We start from the raw sequence: 16925 nt of genomic DNA, 5'->3' as shown, positions 1-16925 counted from the left end.
CCTATACCCTAATACCAGTCAAGTTGAGAAACAAATCAAAAATTCAATAGCTTTCACAATAGCAACAAAGAAAATAAAATACCTAGAAATATGGTTAACCAAGGAGGTGAAAGACCTCTACAGGGAGAACTATGAAACACTGAGGAAAGAAACAAATGGAAAAATGTATCATACCCATGGATCAGCAGAATCAACATTGTTAAAATGTCTGTACTACCCAAAGTGATTTATAAACTCAATGCAATCCCTATTAAAATACCAACATCACTATTTGCAGATCTCAGAAAAATAATTTTATGTTTTGTATGGAACCAGAAAAGACCCTGAGTAGCCAAAGCAACCTTAAGCAAAAAGAACAAATTGGGAGGCATCACTTTACCAGACTTCAAGCTACACTATAAGACTACAGTAACCAAAACAGCATGGCACTGGGACAAAAGTCAGTGCAGTGGCTCATGCCAGTAACCCCAGCATTCTGGGAGGCTGAAGCAGGTGGATTACTTGAGCTCAGGAGTTAAAGACCAGCCTGAGCAAGAGCAAGACCCTGTCTCTACTAAGAATAGAACAACTAGCTGAGCATGGTGGCAGGTGTCTATAGTCCCAGCTACTCAGGAGGCTAAGGCACGAGGATCACTTGAGCCCAGGAGTTTGAGGTTGCTATGAGCTATGATGCCACAACACTCTAACCAGGGTAACAAAAACAAAAATAGAGACATAGGCCAATGGATCAGAACAGAGAACCTAGATATAATACCATCTCATACTGCCATCTGATCTTTGACAAAGCAGAGAAACATATACAATGGAGAAAGAAGCCTTATTCAGTAAATGGTGCTGAGTAAACTGGGTAGCCACATGGAGAAAACTGAAACAGGTTCCTCTCACCACTCACAAACATTAATACATGATGGTTAACAGATTTAAACCTAAGGTATGAAATTATAAGAGTTGTACAAGAAGAGATTGGAAAAACTCTTACAGATATTAGCTTAGGCAAATAATTTATGAAGAAGACTTCAAAGGCAATCACAACAACAGAATAAGTGGGATGTGATTAAATTAAAAAAGCTTCCGCACAGCCAAGGAAACAATCAATAGAGTGAATAGACAACCTACCGAATGGAAGAAAATATCTGCATGCTATATATCTGATATATAGCTAATAACCAGAATCTGCAAAGAACTCATGCAAATAATCAACCCTACTAAAAATTGGGCAAAAGATATGACCAGAAGCTTTTCAAAAGAAGATAGATTAATGGCCAATAAACATGAAAAAAATGCTCATTGTCTCTAATCATCAGGGAAATGCAAATCAAAACCACAATTAGACATCACCTAAACTCCTATAAAAATGGCTTTTATCTGAAAGTCTCAAAACAACAATTGCTGGCATGAATGCAGAGAGAAAGGAACACTTACACACTCTTGGTTGGACTGCAAACTAGTATAACCTCTATGGAAGTTGTATGGAAATTCCTTAAAGAACTAAAAGTAGATCCACCATTTGATCCAGCAATCCCACTGCTATGTACTTACCCAAAGGAAAAAAGTAATTCTATAAAAAAGGCACTTGCATCTGAATGTTTATGGCAGCACAGTTCACAAATGCAAAGATGTGGAAACAACCCAAGTGCCCAGCCCATCAATATGTGAGTAGATTAATAAAATGTGATATGTGTATACCATGGAGAATTACTTAGCCATAAAACACTAATACCTTTTGTAACAATCTCAGTGAAACTGCAGACCATTCATGGAAAAATAAACACCATATGTGCTCACTGAATGATCAACATGATGTTTACAATATGGTAGTAAAATTCAATGTAAATCAAGCGAGGGGAGGGGAGGCAATGAGTCAATTCACACCTAATGAGTAAAATCTGGACTATCTAGAGAATGGACACAATTATAACCTTACCTCAAACTGTACAAAAGTAATACATGTAATCAAAATGTTTGTACCCCATAACATTCTAAAATTAAAATAAAGAAATAAAACTTCTAAAAAAGAATAGCAAAATTCTCCTGAAGAAGAAAACCAAGTGGAAGTTTTACCGGTCCATGAGCTCTCCAGCAACTGGTATACCACAGTGTTTCCTAGTCTAACTGCTGGGTCATCTGAGCAGGACAGAGACTCCAGAAATAATGGACTTTTCTGTAAATGGTGTTATGACAATTTATTTAAAAAATGAAAATAGATAACTTGCCTTACATCATGTAGAAAAATTATATAGTTGCAAGTGGTTTAAAATGGAAAAAAGCAAAACTATACAAATTTTAGAAGAGTGTATAGAAGAATACATTCTCAACATTCCCGAAGGATATCTTTACAACAATGAGCTAAGGAAGAGTTTCTTTCCTAGTATTCAAAAAACACAGAACATAAAGGAAAAGTTGCATAGATTTTGATTACATAGTCCTGTAATCCCAGCACTCTGGGAGGCTGAGAAAGGAGAACTGCTTGAGGCCAGGAGTTGCACACTGGCCTGGGCAGCATAATAAGACGGTATCTCTACAAAAAATAATGAAATAAATTATCTGGGCCTGGTGGTGCCTGTAGTCCCAGCTACTTAGGAGGCTGAGGCAGAAGGATGCTTGAACCCCAGAATCTGAGGCTGCAGTGAGCTGTGATTGCAGTGCTATACTCCATCCCGGGTGATTGGGCAAGACCATGTCTCTGGGGGTGGGGGGGGGGAAGAAGAACTTCTGTATATCAAAAGATTTGAACAGGCACTTGACAAAAGGGGAAAACGTGAATGAATAATAAATACATGAGAAGATCCTCTATTTCATTAGTCATCAGGGAAATGCAGATTAAAACCATGGTGAGATATTTGAAATACGTCCCAGATTGACTATGAAGACTCATAATACCAGAGTGTGGGGGAGGATGTGAGACAAACCATGGGTGCTGACTGGTACACACTGGGCACTGGTCTACCAATAGCCTGTGAGGTTCAGTGGACACAGTGCATGTGTCCTGTGGCCTGGCAATTTCTCTCCTAGGTTAGATTTGAAGACTGTTCCCAAAGTACCAGGAGATCCACATTAAATGTTCATTGAAGAACTGTTGGAAATAGCAGGAAACAGAAAGCAGCACCGATCCCCATTCAAGTCAAATGGACAAATAGTCACAGAACAGGTTAGCATGTGTGGTGAAAGCAGGTGATTCCCAGCTATACACAGTGACATGGCACACCACAGCAACAAGGAAGTATATGTAGCCTGGATCTGTCTATGTGTATTTCACAAGCTTGAAACTGAGTGGTGTGTCTCACAGGGACAGGGGCAGAGAAGGGTGAACACAAGATTCAGGACAGTGACGCCAAGGAGTGGGGGCCTGGGAGGGCTGCACAGTGTCTAAGTTTTGAGGGACAAGGATGAATTGGAGGTGCAGGAGGCCTCTGCCTCCTTCACAGAGCCACTAACACCCTGTTATTTTCTAAATTACACCTTAATTGTATGGTAAGAAAAGCTTCCTTGTAGTTCTCCTGTCCACTTCCATAAGAGGGCACAACACGTGGTGGCAGAGGTGTGGAGCATCCAGGAACCCTGAGGAGGTGATGGGCTGCAGGTACAGTGTGGGAAGGTAAGGCGAAGCCCCTCCATTTGTTGGGTGAAGGGGGCTGAGCTTCTGGGACAGCGGAGCACATGGGCAGTGGCAATGCGGGCCCTGGAGGGCTTCCTCAGGGACCACAGGTGACATCAGGCTATCCAGTGTGTGACTGTCCCCAGCAGCTGGAGCCTGAGGGATGTGTTGCCAGTGAGCAGGACCATGAGGGTGGGGGTACAGGTCCAGAGGAGCAAGGTGGCACCTCGCAGCCTCAGGTCCTGGGCATGCTCCCCTGGCACAGCCTCACTGTGGCCTGTCAGGCTTCTTGCAAGGGTCCCCCTCTCCCCCTCTATCCCCCTTCTCCTTCTGCCCATCCACAACAGGCTTTTCTCACTCTCAGATGATTATCTTGTTTCTTACTTCATGGGAAAAATAGAGCAATTTTTAAAAGTCTTCCTGCTCTCCCAGATGAATTGACAAGCCCACCCATGCCCGTAAGTTTATAATTTGTTTGCCTTTCCACTCAGCAAATGAACCACCCTGTGCCCTATGCCCTCCTGCCTACACCAGGCAAGACATTCTTTTTCTTGCATCAGCAATTCTCTTTCTGTTGAGTCATTGAGATCGGCACACAAAGCCCAATAATATTCCCTATCTTTAAAAACACCAAAATAATGCCATGTCTCTCTTTAGTGATTTAGGTCCATGTCACTGATCCCCTTTGCAGCAAAACCCATTGAACAAGCTGTCTACACCTGCCAAGAGCACTTCCTCAGAACTCATTCTCTTAAATTCATTCCACTAGGGTTGGCTCCCTCTCCCCTGTGAAGGTGGCCTTCCTACTCTTGAACTGGAATGTTGACCCTTTAGTCCCTGAACCTGTCTCCACACTGGCTCCTCCTTGCCCCTGGGCACTGGCCTCTCCTGACCCTCTTCCATGGTCTCAGCACATTCCCCCAAGACCTGATCTGTGTCTATGTTCATCCCTTTGTGGTGATGGCTTCTGGACCAGGTGGGGTGACACTTAAAGGGACTCAACACCTGCCTGGTGCCACCCCAGGCCTTGAGGGAGAGAAAAGAAAGTGGCAGGGGTGCCTGACCAAGGCAGGGGTCAGCAGGGCGCTACGGACTAAACACTCTCAAGTGTCTCTTGTTATGCCCACCGGCCATGCGCAGTCAGAAGCCAGAGCCCAGGGGAGCAAGCTTGTGTGGTCTACGCAGGTCAGCTCCAGTGTCACAGGGCGGAGCAGGCGATGGGTGAGAAGGCTGGAGTGTTGAATGTGGGTAGTCAGCACAGCTTCCAGGTCAAGGCTCCAGCTGGAGCCTGCAGTCTAGGACCCCTTGATGTATCCAACTGCCTAGTGACACCTCCACTTCTGTGCCAAAGAAGCAGTCCTTAATTTTACCCTATGACTAGCAAGTTCTTCTTCTCACCTTCCTTATTTCACTAAACGGCACCCCCATCCATGTGGTTGCTCAGGCCAAAAGCTCAGGGCCTTGATTTCTCTTTTAATTTAAGTTTTTAATTATTATTATTATTTTTCTTAGACAGAGTCCCACTCTGTCTCCCAGGCTAGAGTACTGCATCCTAAGCCTACCTCACAGCAACCTCAAACTCCCGGGGTCAATCAATCCTCTCACCTCAGCCTTCCCAGTAGCTGGAACTACAGTAGCCCATCGAAACACCCAGCTAATTTATTTTATTATTTTTTTATTTTTAGAAGAGATGCAGTCTTGAACTACTAACCTCAAGGGAGCCACCCACTTTAGCCTCCCAGAGTGCTGGGATTACAGGTGTGAGCTACCATGCCCAGCCAATTTTATAATTTTTTTTAAGAAAAAATTTTAATCTTAGCACTCTAGGAGGCTGAGGTGGGTGGATTGCTGGAGCTCAGGAGTTTAAGACCAGCCTGAGCAAGATCTAGATCCTGTCTCTAAAAATAGCCAGGCATTGTATTGTGGCAGGTGCCTGTAGTCCCAGCTACTTGGGAGGCTGAGGCAAGAGAATCACTTGAGCCCAAGAGTTTGAGGTTGCTGTGAGCTGTGATGCTATGGCACTCTATTGAGGGTGACAAAGTACAATTCTGTCTCAAAAGAAAAAAAAAATTGGAGACAGAGTCTTCCTCTGTCACTCTGGCTACAGTTGTAGTGGTATCATCACAGTTCACAGCAACCTCAAACTCCTAGAATCAAGTGATCCTCCTGTTTCAGCCTCCTGAGTAGCTGGGACTACAGGTGCCCATCATTACTCCCAGCTAGTTTTTCTAATTTAGTAGAGATGGGTTTTTGCTCTTGTTCAAGCTGATCTTGAATGCCTGAACTCAAGTGATTCTTCCATGGTGTGAGCCAGTGTACCCAGCCGGTTTCTATTTTCTTTCACAGGTTACATCCAACGTGTGAGCAATTCAGTTGGCTCTATAAGGAAGAGTCACTGTCACTGACTGCCTTTCAAACCATACTACCTATGTCCTGAGCTACTCCTGGGCCCCCACTTTTCTTTGCAATAGGCCAGTTGGCAGCTTCTTCCAGAGCCTTCCCTCTCCTTCCAAGCTAAATGAACCATGATTTTGTTTGGGGGCAACTATGTGTCCACTTCATGGATAAAGGCAATCCTAATCCGCTTTGTCACTTGTTCATTTTCCCACCCTGTAAAGCCAGAAGTGTCCATGTGAACCATGTCTGCTGCATAAGGGAATTTAAAGAGAAGCTTGCTGGGGAGCTTCAGAGAAACCTTTTCTTTGTTATAAACAATATCATAAATTCTTTCTTTTCTTTTCTTTTCTTTCTTTCTTTCTTCTTTCTTTCTTTTTTTTTTTTTTGAGACAGAGCCTCACGCTATTGCCCTGGGTAGAATACTGTAGCCATCACAGCTCACAGCAACCTCCAACTCCTGGGCTCAAGAGATTCTCCTGCCTCTGCCTCCCAAGTAGCTGGGACTACAGGCGCCTGCCGCAATGCCTGGCTATTTTTTGGTTACAGCTGTCATTGTTGTTTGGTGGGCCTAGGCTGGATTCAAACTGGCCAGCTCAGGTGTATGTGGCTGGTGCCTTAGCCACTTGAGCCACAGGCACTGATCCTCATAAATTGATTTTAAAAAGTGGATGTCCTTTTTATGCCTGCCCTTTCCTTCCTGAGATAGTGGTGTAAAGATGTGATACCTTGTGCTATGGCAGCCACCTTAAGCCATGAGGCAGTAAAGACAAGGACAAAAAGAGAATGTGGCAAGTATGGGAGGGAGGAGAGATGAAAGATTGTGCTCCTGAAACTGCATACTTTATGACTTTTTATTAAATGAGGTTAAAATTGTATAAATGCTGTTCCCAGCAGTTAATTTAATTGCTTGCCTCTGAATCTACCCCAAATGGTATACCAGGGGCCTCCTACAGGTTACACTCTACAGCAGCCAGAAGGATCCTTTAGAGTGTCATCAGATGACCACATACTGATTCTCAGAACTCTTTAGACTTCCCATCACACTCAGAACAGAAGCAGAGCCCACACTTTGGTCTTCACAGCCATTGGTCCCTGACTAGGGCCCCTCTGCCTGGCCTCACTGTGCCTTCTCACCACTGCTCTGCAGCATTCTGGCACACTTAAGGATCCCTTGTTTCCTGAAAGAGGTCGTCTTCTCTGACCCTGGGGCAGGGAAGCCTCTTCCAGCATCAGGGGAAATCTTGTTTCCTGGTTTTAGTCTCCTCATAGCTGGTGGCTGCTCTCCTGGTTCTGGTGAACAGGCAGCACTAGACCTCCTCAGGCCTTCTCTGCCACTCACCAGGAATGTGATTCAGGGAAACTGTCTCCAGTGTGTGAGGAATCACGGTGCCCACCACACAACAGGGGCCGGGCAGATGCATTGTTCTGTGTAAAGATGTCAGCCCGGTCAGGCCGGCCAGGGTCTAAGCCAGGGCATGTAACAGAAATGTAACGGGTACTCGGTGATTGCTTTCTGGATGGGTAGATGGTGCATGCCAACTTGTTCTCTGCAAATTTTTATTTGATGTATGGCAGAAGGAAGGAATCTCTGAATTGAGATCTTGGAGCTTATTCACTGTGTGTTGACAGCCAAGGGGGCCCCCTTTTTTCCACCGGTTGTCCTTGGAAAAAACCTGAGACCAGGGTGTTGAAAGCGTCGTCTATCAGGAAAGAATGGCAGAGAGGGTCCCAGAACCGCTTCCTCTTGGAAGAGGCAGGTGGGCTGCAGAGAGGGGGAGAGGAGCAGACGCGTGGGCTCAGGGAGGAATGAGGTGGGGTGCGGGGCCTGACCCTCTCGCTTTGGGCTGCAGCACCTCGCACCTAGAGGTGCTTCGGGGGCGGGGGGACGACGAGGGGCCCTTGTGGGCAGAGCGTAGGGAGCCCGCGGGCGTCCAGGGACGGTCGGGCGGGCAGAGCAAGCTCCGTCGAAGACTCGCCGTCTTGCTCAGTTCCGGGCGAGCCTTGGGCCAAGGTGCGAGTTGGGAGGCCAGGGTCCGGACCGGAGCCCGAGGACCTCAGCGTAGTACAGGCAGCCGCCGGACGCACGGCGGGGCCTGGGCGGGGGCGGCTGGGGGCGGGGCCGGCGCACATTGGCCGGGCGCAGCCATGTGACCGGCCCCTTATAGGGCGTGGCGCGGGGCCGCGGAACCGGGTGCGGCGGCGGCGGCGGGGCCGGGCGAGGTCTGGTGAGGTGTCGGCATCTCCGCGGCTGCTCAGCTCTGAGCGCCTGGCGCGCCCGTGCCCTCCCTGTCGGGGCCGCCGGGCCGGGGATGCGCGCGGAGCCCGGGAGCCATGGTCCGCTTCGGAGACGAGCTGGGCGGCCGCTATGGGGGCGCCGGTGGCGGGGAGCGGGCCCGGGGCGGCGGGGCCGGCGGGGCGGGCGGCCCGGGCCCTGGGGGTCTGCAGCCCGGTCAGCGGGTGCTCTACAAGCAGTCGATCGCGCAGCGCGCGCGGACCATGGCTCTGTACAACCCCATCCCGGTCAAGCAGAACTGCTTCACCGTCAACCGCTCGCTCTTCGTCTTCAGCGAGGACAACGTCGTCCGCAAATACGCCAAGCGCATCACGGAGTGGCCATATCCTGTCGAGGGCCCGGTCGGGCGGGGCCGGGGCCACTGTCAGGGTCGCGGGCAGCTTCGGGGAACCCCGAGTCTGGGCGGGTAGCTTGGGCTGGGGCTGGGCCGGGTGGGTCGCGTGCGGCGCGCAGTGGCCATCTTTCTGATGGCCTGGAGGAGGGCGCGCCCCGGGGATAGGCGCCTGGGGCACGCAACCGCCGGGCAGGAGGGGGCGGGGCGGCTTCGCAGGCCCCTCTCGGCGCGCCGCGTGTGTGTGCGTGTGTGGTCGTGGCGACGGCGGGAGTGGGCTGGACGCTGGGCGGAGCCCCTCTGCCCCAGGGCTCGTCCCTTTTCCCACTGGTCTTGGGTAGCCTTGTCGGGTGCAACCTGGAGGGCGTCCGAGGGCGAGTCCGTGTCGGTGCCGGTGTGAGCGCTCGCGTGGATGCGAGCCCATGCGCGTGCCTAGTTGCAGGTGCTTGCGTGTGTGTGCGGGTAGCATGGGCCCGGTGCTGCGCGTGCGTGCACGCGGGGTTGTCGGTACACGTATGTTCACAGGACTGTGTAGGTACATGTGGCTACGTGTCTTTAGGTAGGAGTGTGCGCCTGCGCGAGGTCCTCCGGTCTAGCTGAGGGTGGGCGGCACTCGGTCCCCTCCCTGGGGCGCTGGAGCCGGGTGGAGCCGGGGCGGAGGCGCTGTCCGCGGTGCTGACGGCCGCCAGGACGTGCCGGGGTGCTGTCAGCCTGGACTGCGGAAGCCCCGCCTCGAGGCTGCCTCAGGGGCGCGAGCAGGGGGTGGGAAAGATCAGCTCTCGTCCAGCCGAGGGTGGGTCGCGGAGCCTCTGTTGCAGCCTCCCTCCCTCTCCCCGGCGCCGCCAGCCTGTCCTTAACCCACACACTCCATTCGAGTACATGATCCTGGCCACCATCATTGCCAACTGCATCGTGTTGGCGTTGGAGCAGCACCTCCCTGATGGGGACAAGACACCTATGTCTGAGCGGCTGGTGAGTGCCAGCGGCCTCCCGGCAGCACAGTGCACCTGCAGCCTGTCTGACTCTGCTCTGTCCTTCAGCATCTGTGCCTGAGCACAGCGTCCTCAGCAGGGTGGTCTGGGCAGCTCTTCTTTCAGTTGAGGAAAAACCGGGTGGCCACGCAGCTAACACTTATCTCAAGGATGGAGACAGACCAGGTGGCTCACTCAGCCTTAGATCAGGCCACATAGGCCATTTCCTGGTCTGCCCCACACTGCACGCTTACCCTGAAACTTAAATGGGCCATCCTGCCATGTGGCACTAGGTCTTGACCTAAGAACGTTAATTTCTAACCTGTGGTGGAGGAGGGGCATTCGTGATGGTGCCATCAAGGTGTCAGGCTCTGTGAGTGCTGCCTGCTCCACCCTGCAGGGCTGGGTAGCCTTTGGCTCTGAGGGTGCAGTCTGAATCTAGGGACTGTGAGCCTTGCCTTCATAGTTGTCTTCTGTGTCCCTGCCTCAAATCCTTTCCCTTTGAGCCATCCTTTCCCAAATATTCTGCATCATTTTTGCCCACCTCTAGCTTCCTACGAAGAGCTCCCCAGACTGCACTGGTGTTCCCTACTGAAGCACAGAGCCTGTGGGAGTGAGTGTGAGGCAGGTTCCCGTAAGAGGGTGAGATCTTGGTCCTTCCAGCAAAGCAGGAGGCAGGTTGAAGCCAAGCCTGGCAGGATCTCTTGGAGGGGCTGGGTCTAGGGAATGGTGGTATTTCAGGAGCACCATTTCAAGGGCTGGGGCATGTCCCACAGCCCAGCTCTGCCCTGGTTCCCTAGCTTGAGCTTCATGTGGCTGAGGAGGAAAGCAAGTGTGGGGCTCCAGAGAGGGGTGTGGGGCTGAGGTCACCAGGGAGAAGGTCTTTCTTGGGGGGCATCCAGAGGCTGCTCCTTCTTCCCTTGAACCCTGGCTTCCACTTCCCTAATGTTCATTAGAGATAAAGATTCATAAGATAAGTCCTATTCAGTGCTTAGCATGGGACCTGAGCTCCTCTGCCATGTGGCCACTGCACTCCCAGTGGTGCAGAAGGAAGACAGGGTAAGGCTGCACTGGGGGTGCCCATGATTGGGTGGGCACCAGGAGGAGGTGAGTGGGTAGACAGCTGGGGGTGAGGTTTCACGGTGCACAGCCCAGAAGGCCAAGAGGGGTTTGTGTTTTGGGAGTGTGGGGAGGAGTACAGACAGCCCACCCCTGTGGGGTCTGCAGCACTCACCTCTTCTGGCAGCTCCTTGGAGGCAAGTCCCTAAGCTTTGGTGCCTTGGCCTCTCCCTGGCTGAGGCAAAGGGCAAGTTGTGGCCCTGTGGGGGACAGGGGCACAGAGCCTGGTGGCATCACTGGCCTTGTCTGGTCTTTAGGCTCCTGCTGGTGGTGTGGGCCTGCTATGTGCTCTGTTCTGGTGCTGAGCGTCCACTCTGGAGGCCAGAGGAGAGGGAACTAGGGGTTCAGGCATGGAGCCTCAAGTGTCAGGGTACAGTGTGTGGTGTTTCCAAGGAAGTGTGGCAAGGGTAGAGCCAAAGGGGTGCAGGCCCCAGGGCCAGACTAGGGCACAGGCAGGGAGGCCCAGTCTTGTCCTGTTTTCTGTGGCCGGCATCCTGCTGCGTGGGCTCAGCCTGGTGAGAGTCAAGAGTGTTTGCCTTGTGATTACTAGGGGGTGGATGCTAAATTGTCGGGAAAATGAGCAGAATGTACCTTCCCTGGCTAGTTTGGAGATCTGGGGAGCTCTTGGTCTTGAAGGCTATAGGTTAGACAGAGGCTCGTGCTGCCACCCTGGTGGTGCAGAGGCAGCCTCTCATTTATCTACCAGCCTGGCCTGGGCAGGGCCTCCCTGGCTTTCTGCCTCCAGGGATTCCACCTCCCCCCTCCCCAGCTCTGGAGCTGCCTTTAGCTAGACCCCAGTTTGTTGTCCAGCACCCAGCTGCCTACATGCTCTTAGCCCTGTGCAGGCTGGGGGTGGGGTGCTCTGGAAGGCGTAGATGAGGTGGGGCCTCTCTCCCAGCTGTGTGTCTGGCCAGTCTGTCCCTGTGGCCTGGCCTGTTTTCGTCCATCTAGAACAGTGGTTCTCAACCTTCCTAACGCCACAGCCCTTTAACACAGTCCCTGTGGGTCACAACCCACAGGTTGAGAACTGCTGATCTAGAAGCTTTCTGAGAAGATCTGTGTGTGCTGGGCCAGCTGTACCCTTGGGGACAGGGGCCCCTCCCAACTAAACTAGACCTGCATCCTCCAGGCCAAGGAAAGTGTGTGCATCCCTCCCGGGGCCTCTTCCCGCCATGAGTCAGCAGCAGGGCAGCAGGACAGGAATGCTGGCTGTGATGGAGGCTCCACTGCCCAAGCTCCACTGCCCAGGCCAGCAGCTCTACGAGTCAGTGCGGCAGGGCAGGGGAGGGGTTTGGGCAAGTCATGTGCAAGGAGCCCTCCAGAGCCAGGTTCCTTAGAGAGGCAAGCACAGGCTATGGGACTGGCAGCTCCTTGGCAGCCACTCTCTGAGCCCTGCTATCTGACCACTCCCCATAGGGCTGAAGACAGACCCTTGGGAGAGGCCCTTGAAGTTGGCCTCCTCTCTCCTCCTGTTTCCTGAGGCAGCAGCCTGGAGTGCAGTTGTCCAGTGGCCTCACAGGGCCCTTGATGCCCAGGTTTCTATGTCTCCTGTGGAGTCCTTGGAGTCTCCACGTTGTTTCCTATTCTTTGCTCAGTATGAGGAAGGTGTGGCTGGGATGGGGGAAAGAAAGGGCTCTTTCTAGGATCTAGAATGATCATTGCTTTGGTCACACTGTTTCCTCCCCCTGGAGTTCCTTTCCTCATAGTAAAGACCCTGCCTGCCAGTGCCACGCCTTCTGGGTGGCTTCTGGAGCCAGCTTTGTGCCATGCCACTGGCCTCAGGCCTGGTCTGGACCAAGGTGTGGCCCTGCTGTTCTGCGGGGTCCTCACAGGAGAGGAACGTCATCACTTGAAGGCCTTCAGAGCTGGAGATTTTGCTTTTTGGTTTGTTTTTTCCACCAAGATTTGCACATCTTACTTATCCAGGTGTGTGCTTAGTGCACAGGTGGGTCCAGCTCTAGTTCTAGGAAGGTCAAGCTTTATCCAGGCAACCTGGAATAAAGGAGGTGACTGGAGTCCAGGGTCAGACCCAGATGTTGCTGTGATCTCTGTCCCTCTTGTTGAAATGGATACCACACAGGGGTGTTAAAGGGTCACCCCAGTTATCCACGAGAAACTTAGGATTTAGCACCAGACAGGATTGTTGCTGCCATCTCCCTCTAAGCACAGTACGGAGCCCTGCTGTGTGGCTCTGGTAGGCTGGGGTTGGCCCTTCTATGAAGTGATGTGAAAACAGAGGTGTGAGGGCTCCTCCAGGTGTGACTGGAATGTTGCTGCTATGTGGACAGTGGTGCATCTGTCAGGGGAGGGTGAGAGAGCAAAGCACTTGGTGATGGGAGTGCCAAGGAGGAGTCTGAGGGCTGTTGGGGAGTCAGCAGGGGTGGGTGTCACAGTGGGTGTGGCCACTGGGTCAGGGGTGGTCCTCTCTGGCCACCTCTGTCTGCTCTCTGGCCACTGCTGTCTGGTGACCTGGGGGGTCTATGCTCCTCCTCAGGATGACACAGAACCCTACTTCATCGGGATCTTCTGCTTCGAAGCAGGGATTAAGATCATTGCTCTGGGCTTCGTCTTCCACAAGGGCTCCTACCTGCGGAATGGCTGGAACGTCATGGACTTTGTGGTGGTCCTCACCGGGTAGGTGGGCCCTGCTATCTACATGTCAGGGCTGCTCCCTGCCCTGTGGGCCCTTGGAGAACTGGGCATGCCCCACATCCAGTGGCGCACACGGGGGTCCAGGAGCCACTGTAGCTGTTTACATCTCTCTTTCCCTATAGACACAAGTCCCTAAAGATAGGAGTGGCATTTTATTTTTTAGTGTGTTTCTTGAGCCTAGCTTGGGGTGGCACCTGGGAGGGGCTTGTGAGCTTCTGCTGAGTTAGTGAATTGTTCAGACATAAGGGGTGTCAGGATGTCACTGGGCTTCCAGTGGGGTGGCAGGACCTGGCTTCAGGGCATTGCCCTTTTGCTGAGTGTTTGCTGCTAGGGGCAAGGAGGGCAGGCGAGGGACTGCCCTGGCTCCAGCTCAGGGTGGGCTGTGCCCCTTCCACTGTGATCACACTCCTGAGTTGGGTCAGGGACAGCTGACCTTTCTGGGACCAGTAAGGGGGGAAGGCTGTTTGTCTCTTCTGTTTTACCTCCTCCCCTCACCTGCTTTTCTTTCCTTCACTTCAGCTTCTCTCCCCTCCCTCATCTCCCTTCCCCCTCCTCTCCCCATCTCCCCTTCTGCCTTCTCTTCTTGTCCCCATTCTCCCATCTCTCTCCTCTCTTCCCTGTCCCCGTCTTCTCCCCATCTCCCCTCTTCCTCTCCTCCTTTCTATCTTCCCTTTCCCACCCCTCCATCTTTCCTCCCCTCCCTTCCTTGTTCCCCCCACCCCCACCACTTCATTTCTGTTTTACTTTCTCAGCCTGGTTATCTCTTCTCTGTCCTCTCTGTTTCTACCTTTCTGTCCCTGTGTCTTTTTGCTTTTTCTCCCCTATTCTTCCTCTTTTCTGCCTTGATGCATCTCCCCTCTGGGCCCTTCTCTCTTTCACCTTGTCAATGGGCTGGCCCTGGGTTGTGAGGGAACCTCCATAGGGGGCTCACATGGAGGGTGGGACACACAGGGGCAGGTGAACCTTTGCACATGGGGCAGTGCGGGCCCTTAGGGAATCCAGGGGAGAGCCCTGACTCTGACTCCTCCTGAGCCGAGGCCCCTGTGTGTGTGGGTTCTTGTAACTTTGCTGTTTTTAATTAGGGTTTACTTAATTGGTGCTGAGAAAGCTGGAGGGGGAGGCAGACGACACCTGGCCTGTTGCCTGGTGAACCCCAGAGGACAGCTTGGGTCCCTGTGCTCCCAAGGCTAGTAGAGTGGCTGTGGGGCCCAGTGAGGGACCTCCCCACCCCACCTTGGGAAACCCCTGCCTCCCCAGGGCTGCTGCAGGCTTCTGTCTGGGTGTGCATGGGGCTGCATGCAACTGTGGTGGGACCTGCAGCCCTGGGGAGTTGGTGTGGGATCTGGCTGGAATCTTAGCCTCTGAGGCTGGAGGGTCCTTTGAAAAGCAGAGGGGCTTCTGAGGGGCCCCTCAGGTCCTCTGAGAGATGCGGGCTTTGTGGCTGGTCCCTGCCCCCTGCATCTGGGGCAGCCTGACCCTCCATTGTGAACACTAGTCCTAGTTGGGGCAGTCTCTAAGGACCACCCAGCACTTCCTGTTATCCTCTACATCAGGGTGGGTCCAAATGGCCCCTTTCTGGCTTAGACTTGGCCTGGTTTTCAGGGGAGGTCTCCTGGTGCCCAGCCCACTTCTGGGGCTGGCTGGACAGCTTGCCTAAGAGATTCTACTTCTGCCCCTGCCAGGAGCACACTGAGTTGGGGAGCACTGGCTAAAGCCCGGCTCACTGCTAGGGCAGGGGAAAAGGCACCATGCCTACTGTCCCTTTGTCGTCCTCCTGCCTAGCTATCCCTTTGCTCATTTCTCTGGCTGTGGGTCTGCCCAACCCTTGAGTTGTCCTGCTACCATAGCCCCTCGTCAATCAGTCATTATTCTGTGTGTTCTGAGCCTCAGCCAGGTATTGAGGATGCGGGAGTGAACAGCTGCTGTGCCCCTGCCTTGTCACTGTGTTTTCAGGGGGAGGGGGCGGCAGGTGGCTGCTCCTTCCTTATGCCTGCCTCTGTTGACTAACACTTCACTTGTTGTTGGCTGTTTTGCCTGTCCCTTCTGCCACCCTGCCCCGATGGCACACTCAGCAAGGGCTGATTGGGACCTGTGCAGTTTACAGCCATATTGGGGTGTAGCAGTGCAGGCACCTGACACGTGTCACTCAGTGCGTGGATGAAAGAGGGGATGGCTATGAGTTCCAGCCTTCACTCCCCTGTGGACAGTGGGATAAGGTGTACCCTGGACAGTGTGGGCTGGAGACACTGCTTTGTGTAGGGTGGTCAGGGAAGGCCATGGGGACCTGAAAGGCATGAGGGAATGAGTCTAGATATCTGGGGAAGATGCCGTTGCCCACCAGCTCAAGGGATGCTGGTGCATTGATGATCTTCAGGTCCTGAGATGAGAAGGGATCCCCAGGGAATGGAGAGTTTAAAGAAGAAGCTGCCCAGCACCAGGCGCCTGGCCAGTGTGGGGTGTGGAGCTGGCAGTGAGCCCTGGATGTCAAGGGTGCTTTACGCAGAGCATGTTCTATGCAGAAGTGATGTCTCGTAGCCCAGCTCTGGCGAGAGCTGGATATGACTAGAGAAGAGGACACGTGTTGAGCACCTATGGGCAACTCCTTTACCTTCTAGGGAGTTTAGCAGCAAAGCAGGACAGAGAAACGAGGCAGTAGTGGGGAGATGGAGTCAGGACGGTTTTCTTATTCTGGGGCTTGCAGCCTGTCTGTGCTGGGGACAACACAGGAGGGACGCACTAGTGGGCACCACAGGCAGAGGGGATGCCCCCAGAGAGAAGAGGGAGGGAGTGCAGGCCCATCCCTGTGACAGGGCGGGTGTGCGTGGGTGTGGGGTCATGCGTGGAAGCCTCTTCCCAACTGTCTGCATTTCTCTTGTGTCTCGGTTGAGATATGGTGTGAGAGAAGGGGCACACCCCCCACCCCCGCCCCCTCTCTGATTGTTTGCTGCAGTGGGCACTTCCTACCTTCCAGTTGCTGCTCTGGTCGCTGCTCTGGTTGCTGAGGACACAGTGATGTACAAACTGATATGTCCCCGCCCTTTGTCCTCTCCTGGGGAGGTGGACCCTGAGGAGTACTCAGCAGAGGAGATGCTGTGAGGGTGGGTGTGACAGGTCTGGGAGAGGCTGAGTGGAGTGTAGGAAGTTGGCAGTAGTCATTCAGGTGGGGTGATGAGGCATGGACTGGGGTGGAGCTAGAGGGCATGCCAGCCCAACCCTGGACCTCCTGAGGAGGTGGAGCTCCCTGGGAACCTGCTGGCCTCTCCAGAGTCAGGTACCCACCTTCCCAGGCTGCCTTTCCCTTCCTATACCCTTTTTCCTTCCTATACCCTGTAACTGTGCCCTACACATGCTACCCACCTGGCACTATGCCCACATCATGCCCTCTGCCTCCCAGGCCCTGCGAGAAGCCCCTGTTACAGCCTCTGTCCCTGAGGGGCTGGTTCCACCTGGGAGTGAGGGTGCAGGCAGGTGACAGAGCACACACAATGCCCAACCCAAACCACAATGCCCTAGGCCAACCCCCACCCGCCTTCGATTGTGGCCTGGTTCAGTGCTTTCCCTTCAGGG

At 53.0% G+C, this 16925-nt stretch overlaps 1 protein-coding gene across 1 annotated transcript in view; it reads left to right on the top strand.

Moving 5' to 3' along the window:
• Positions 1-8180: 8180 nt before the first annotated feature.
• CACNA1B (calcium voltage-gated channel subunit alpha1 B) overlaps positions 8181-16925 on the top strand; it is a 221174-nt gene continuing 212429 nt past the window's right edge. The window contains exons 1-3 of the mRNA XM_003794791.2: positions 8181-8607; positions 9483-9588; positions 13201-13340. Coding sequence (XP_003794839.1) covers positions 8324-8607; positions 9483-9588; positions 13201-13340 — 530 coding nt within the window. The 5' untranslated portion in view covers positions 8181-8323. The remainder of the gene's footprint in view (positions 8608-9482; positions 9589-13200; positions 13341-16925) is intronic.

Source organism: Otolemur garnettii, unplaced genomic scaffold, assembly GCF_000181295.1.
Source record: "Otolemur garnettii isolate 467f Iridium unplaced genomic scaffold, OtoGar3 scaffold00087, whole genome shotgun sequence".
NCBI lineage: Eukaryota > Metazoa > Chordata > Mammalia > Primates > Galagidae > Otolemur > Otolemur garnettii.
This window is presented reverse-complemented; position numbering and strand designations above follow the sequence as displayed.